At 41.4% G+C, this 6,000-nt stretch overlaps 2 protein-coding genes across 2 annotated transcripts; both read left to right on the top strand.

Moving 5' to 3' along the window:
* Positions 1-864: 864 nt before the first annotated feature.
* LOC130733257 (TMV resistance protein N-like) lies at positions 865-2,917 on the top strand. Its single transcript, XM_057585386.1, has 2 exons — positions 865-1,386; positions 1,588-2,917. The coding sequence occupies exons 1-2, from the start codon at positions 884-886 to the stop codon at positions 2,543-2,545; spliced, it is 1,461 nt and encodes a 486-aa protein (XP_057441369.1). The 5' UTR covers positions 865-883; the 3' UTR covers positions 2,546-2,917.
* A 56-nt stretch (positions 2,918-2,973) lies between these two features.
* LOC130710686 (uncharacterized) lies at positions 2,974-5,853 on the top strand. Its single transcript, XM_057560071.1, has one exon. The coding sequence runs from the start codon at positions 2,974-2,976 to the stop codon at positions 5,851-5,853; it is 2,880 nt and encodes a 959-aa protein (XP_057416054.1).
* The last annotated feature ends 147 nt before the right edge of the window (positions 5,854-6,000 follow it).

The following is a 6,000-nucleotide window of genomic DNA, read 5'->3' as shown; positions in this document are numbered from 1 at the left end:
ATCTAATTTTAAGACCAAAATTTTGTCTCAAAATAATGTCTCATTTTCTACCTCACAAACGAAATTGTGTCACATTAATTAAAAATCACTCATGTAAATTTATAAGTATCATATCTATGAATGTATTTTTTAATTAACGTGTCACAATGTAATTCACAATGACAAGATATGAGACATCATTTGAGGATAGGAGATTTTGTTCCTTGTTGATACTAAAGCAATTGAGTGGAATGTAACTGTAAGCTTCTCCACATTTTCTCAAGAGAATAAATGTACACGCAGTTTTTGAAGTGATTATAATAGTAAGTATCTAGAAGCTGCTCCAGAGATTTGAATTGGTAGCCTAACGTGAGAAGATAATCGAAAGTGAGACATGATGAACTCATTAACAAGTGCCAGCTTAATATAGAATAAGCTAAGAGTCAATCAAGAGAACTTATTTCTTGGTGTCTACTTCCTTGAACTCATTAACAATATGCTAAAAGTCCATCAAGAGAACTTATTTCTTGGTGTCTACTTCCTTGAACTCATTAACAAGTGCCAGCTTAATATTCTTTTGTTTCAGTTCATTTCCATCTTTTTCTCTAAACTTTCTTTTTTTGTCTCAATTTAAAATTGTCGGGTCCACCCCATACACGCTCACGCTTATGATCATCTAGTTTCCATTTTGTCAGCATCTAACTTAGCATCCGCACACGTATTTCCCCAAGTAAGTACCCAACTATTAAAATGTGTGTAAGGATCATTGATACCATCGTACAATTACAAATTCACTACAAAACATTTCTAGTGTTCCAACAATATCCTCAAATTAAGCTCAAGTGTCCGTTTGGAAAGGAGTGTTTCATTCTCAAATTCAAGCATTTCTATAGAATTGTTTGCTATGGAAAAATATAAAGAGCGCCGACGTTTTACCTATGATGTCTTCCTCAGCTTTAGAGGAGAAGATACAAGGAACATCTTTATAGGACATCTTCACGACCACTTATTGCAGAAGGGGATCAAAACTTTCATTGATGATAACAATCTGAAGATAGGGGAGGGTATTTTCCCTGCCATTTCCAAAGCTATTCAAGAATCTAAGATTTCAATCATTGTGTTTTCTGAGAACTATGCATCTTCCACATGGTGTCTTGCTGAACTTGACGAGATCATAAAATGCACGACAAGAAACAACAGCAGCAGCAGCAACAATGACAACAAACAACTTGTTTTCCCCATTTTTTACCATGTCGATCCGTCAGATGTACGTCATCAAAAAAATAGTTACAATGAAGCCATGACTGCACATGCGAATAGGTTTGGAGAAAACTCCGAGAAAGTACACGCATGGAGATCAGCTTTGCATGAGGCTGCAAACTTGAAAGGACACCATATTAGCACTGGGTATGTTTCATTCACCAATCACATATTTAAAACACTCAAACAATTTGATTCTTTTATGTTAAAATTTAGTATACATTATTTACAGTATGATACTTACATGTTAAAATCAACTTGCATGGAAGCTTTTTTTAATTTGTGAATCAGATTTATCTTGGTAAACAAAACCTTTCTATAACCACAAATAATTTTTGGTTCATGCAGGTGTGAAAACATTCATATTAAAAAGATTGTTGGGGAGGTGTATGCTAACATAGCTCCTAAACCTTTATTTGGTGATGACCCAGTTGGACTAGAGCACCGCATAGAAGAGTTGAGAACAACCCTAGACATGAAGCCGAATGATGATACTGAGAGCATGCGGGGCATCTACGGCATTAGTGGAATTGGGAAAACAGAAATTGCCAAAGCCTTGTGTAAAAAGATTGTGCACCAATTTGAAGCTGCAAGTTTTCTTGTTAATGTGAGAGAGGAGTCAAAAAAAATCAGTGGCCAGGAAGATCGACAGAAGAGTACACTTCCATTAGAGATGTTGGAAGTGTCAGAAATCGAGTTGGGCGGTCAAAGCATAGGCATGTATGAAAAAGAACAGGTTTGTAAAGAAAAAGTTCTTTTGGTTCTTGATGACATTGATGATGTAGAACAGTTGAAAATCATGGCAAGCGAACGTGATTGGTTTCCGGGTAGCAGGATCATTATAACACCAAGGGATGAAGATTTGCTCATCGGTCATAAAGTGGACAAGATCTATAAAATTGAAGAACTTGATGATCAACATTCTCTTGAGCTCTTTTGTCAGAATGTCTTCGGAAAGATCCATCCTGAAACAGGGTATGAAGAAGGTTCTTCTCGTGCAATAGGTTATTCCAAGGAAGTTCCATCGGAGTTGAAGGTGATAGGATCTGATCAAGCCAATGAGAAAAGTTTACAAGCTTGGGAGTGTGCATTGGAAGAATACAAATGGAACACGGTTGGAAGAATCCAAGACATGCTCCAAAGAAGCTTAGAAATATACACCAAAACAAAATTGAAACTAAGTGTGGTTGGGAAACGCATTTCCAAGCGTTTAGCAACTGCCAAAGACGAGCTTTCATGGAAATACCAATGGCACGTGCAAGACAAGTTATTATATGTTATTGAGAGCCTCCATATAAATATATAACTCCTGTATTTGAAGATGTGTGAATATATTGAAAAAATTTGATAAGTATAGACCCTTAGTCAAGAAGGTCTATGTTAGGAGAAAGAGGGGAGTAGCAGGGGATAATAACCCTGTAACTGATTCTAACTGACTCCATGGGGGGGGTTAGGATTCTGTTATTCTGTTAGTCCTTTGTAACTGACAACTACCTACTATAAAGGTTAGTTAGCAGGGTAGTTAGAATCACTTCTGGGTTGTTAGGAAGAGTGGAGAGTCTGGTCTCTCGAATAACCAGTGGGTTCTTCTGTAGTTTGTGAGTTTCCTCTGAATCTTCTTGGATTCAGTGTGAGTTTCAATACAATTCTTCTCAGTTTTTCTTCAGAGTTTATCATTGGTATCAGAGCTCCATCCAGGAGCTGTGGTATCGAATTTCTATGGTCAAGAGCAGAATGGAGGCAAGAATCGAGAGTGTGGAGCGCAACATGGAGCGGATCTTGGAGGTTCTGGATCGTTTGGATCGGGATCGTGAGGAAGATCGAAGGAACCGTGATGCAAATCGAGCAGGGAATGAGGAGCGACTGAGGCAAATGGAAGTGCGATTGGAAGGATTGTCGCACAACCGTGAGGAGGTGGCAATGACGCGCACGACGCCAGAGGCGGCAACGGCACCGGCGCCGGATGCGGAGACGGCGGCGCAAGGTGCGAATCGCTGGCGTAAAATGGAGATTCCAGTCTATGATGGAAGCGAAGACGCGTTTGGATGGGTCAACAAACTGGAAAGGTACTTTCGTATCAAGGGAGCGACGGAGGAAGAGAAGCTACAAGCGGTGGTTGTAGCTTTGGATGGAAGAGCGTTAAGCTGGTATCAATGGTGGGAACCTTGTCACCTGCATGCGTCTTGGGAGCAGTTCAAGCGTGCGATCTTGGAGAGGTTTCAGTCCTCTGTTTCGCAGAGTCCATTTGCAGCGTTGCTAGCGCTGAAACAGAGTGGCAGCGTCGCGGAATTCGTGGAGCAATTCGAGAGATTTGCTGGAATGATGAAAGGTGTGGAAGAAGATCACCTGAGAGAGGTTTTTCTAAACGGATTGAAGGAAGAATTAGCGGCAGAAGTGAAGCTTTATGAACCAAAGACTCTGACAGAGTTGGTCAAAAAAGCGTTAATGGTGGAGCAGAAGAACAATGCGGTTCAGAGGGCAGGAACTGGTGGTTGGGGGGGAAGAACAGGCTCTAATTTTCGGAGCCTTCCTCTGTCTAGATCAGTGGTGATGGACACGGGGCAGAGAAATCCGTTGCGACCTGCGAATTCAACAGCTGCAGTGGGCAATCCAGTGCCTGCAGTTGGGACTGGTTCAGGGGACAGAGGTTTACCACGGGTGAGACCTACTGGTTATCGTAGGTTATCTGAGGCAGAGATGCAAGAGAAGATTATGAAAGGGGAGTGTTTCAGATGTGAGGAAAAGTTTGGCCCAAACCATGTTTGCAAGAACAAGCAACTACGAGTGATGTTGTTGGGTGAAGGGGAGGTTGAGGATCCAGAACAGGAGGAAAATCTTGAAGCGGACACAGACCAAGTTGAGCCACAATTGTTCCAGTTATCTCTCAAGAGCATAGCTGGTTTTACTTCTAGAAGGTCTTTGAAGGTGTGGGGAGAGTTGGGGCAGCATAAGGTCATTGTTTTGGTGGATTGTGGTGCCACACACAATTTCATTTCACAGGATCTGGTGAATTCTTTGAAATTACCAGTGACAGAAACTCCTTCCTACATGGTGGAGGTTGGTGATGGGCATAAGGTGAAATGCCAAGGCAAGTGCACAGATGTTCAACTGAGCATTCAGGGCATTCCAATTACACAGGAGTTATTTCTCTTTAATTTGGGGGGTGTGGATGTGGTTCTAGGATTGGAATGGTTGGCAAGTTTGGGGGACATAAAAGCCAATTTTGAGGAGTTAACCTTGAGGTTTAAAGTGGGAAGTAAGAAGGTTTTGCTGAGAGGTGAACTCGGTCTCATTAGGAAGACAGCTTCTTTATCTTCCTTGGTCAAAGCTCTGCAGCAACAAGCTGAGGGATTTTGGGTGGAATTTCAGCAGCTGGTTGAAGTTCAGGAAGAGCTCGTGGCTGTTCCAGGACAGTTGCAGGGGTTGATGAAGAATTATACTGAGTTATTCACTGCCATACAGGACTTACCCCCTAGTAGAGTGCAAGATCATGCCATTCACCTGCAAGAGGGAGCTACCATACCAAATATTCGACCATACAGGTATCCCCACTACCAAAAATCTGAAATAGAGAAATTGGTCAAGGAAATGTTAGTTGCTGGAATTATTAGGCCTAGTATTAGCCCATTTTCTAGTCCAGTTATTTTAGTAAAGAAAAAAGATGGTAGCTGGCGATTTTGCATTGATTACCGGGCTTTGAATAAGATTACCATTCCCAATAAATTTCCCATCCCCATTATTGATGAGTTACTTGATGAATTGGGAGAGGCTAAGGTTTTTTCTAAGCTAGACCTTAAATCGGGGTACCATCAAATTAGAATGAGAGCTGGTGATATAGAGAAGACAGCTTTCCGGACCCATGAGGGCCACTATGAGTTTTTAGTGATGCCTTTTGGGCTCACTAATGCTCCATCCACTTTCCAAGCCTTGATGAATGAGGTTTTGAAGCCTTTACTAAGGAAATTTGTTTTGGTCTTTTTTGATGATATATTGGTCTATAGCTTGTCTATGGAAGACCACATAATTCAATTGGGACAAGTCTTTGAGTTGCTGTTCCATAATGGGTTGAAACTGAATCAGAAAAAGTGTTTGTTTGGCCAAGAGAAATTAGAATACCTGGGCCATATTATATCTCATGGAGCAGTGGCGGCTGACCCTAAGAAGCTTGAGGCTATGTGGTGCTGGCCTGTACCAAAAGATGTCAAGGGGTTGAGGGGGTTTTTGGGTCTCACCGGTTACTATAGAAGATTTGTGCGAGGCTATGGGAAAATTGCTAGGCCACTGACTTTGCTGCTCAAGAAGAATGGTTTTGTGTGGAGTAAGGAGGCACAACTTGCTTTTGATCAGCTCAAACATGCCATGACTGATCTTCCAGCCTTGGCAGTCCCTGATTTTTCCAAAACCTTTGTTATCGAGACTGATGCTTCCGGTACAGGTCTGGGGGCAGTCCTTTTACAAGAGGGCAGGCCTTTGGCTTTTTGGAGCTCCACTTTGTCAGACCAAGGACAGAGAAAATCTGTTTATGAGCGGGAATTGATGGCTAATTTCGGCTGTGAACACCAATTTTCTACCCTCCCTCTAGTTAAATATCTTCTACTTTTGTATTATTATTAGTGTTCTGTTATACTCAGAAAATGAATTTGAAGAGATGTTATGAAGCAAGATGCAAGGCTCAAGGGGTTCACAGTTCACTACAGTCAGAAAATCAAATCAAATCAGAAAAACATGAGTAATGCAAGAATCATGGGGTTCAGCAGAGAT

The sequence above is a fragment of the Lotus japonicus genome, chromosome 1 (assembly GCF_012489685.1).
Source record: "Lotus japonicus ecotype B-129 chromosome 1, LjGifu_v1.2".
NCBI classification, from domain to species: domain Eukaryota; kingdom Viridiplantae; phylum Streptophyta; class Magnoliopsida; order Fabales; family Fabaceae; genus Lotus; species Lotus japonicus.
Note: the sequence above shows the minus strand (reverse complement) of the source record. Positions and strands in the feature narration are given on the sequence as shown.

Bases quoted from the DNA above. Each gene is read 5' to 3' on its own strand.
- LOC130733257 (XM_057585386.1), top strand. From the start codon at position 884: ATGGAAAAATATAAAGAGCGCCGACGTTTTACCTATGATGTCTTCCTC. The intron at 1,387-1,587 runs GTATGTTTCATT...TGGTTCATGCAG, and splicing joins GGACACCATATTAGCACTGG to GTGTGAAAACATTCATATTA.
- LOC130710686 (XM_057560071.1), top strand. From the start codon at position 2,974: ATGGAGGCAAGAATCGAGAGTGTGGAGCGCAACATGGAGCGGATCTTG.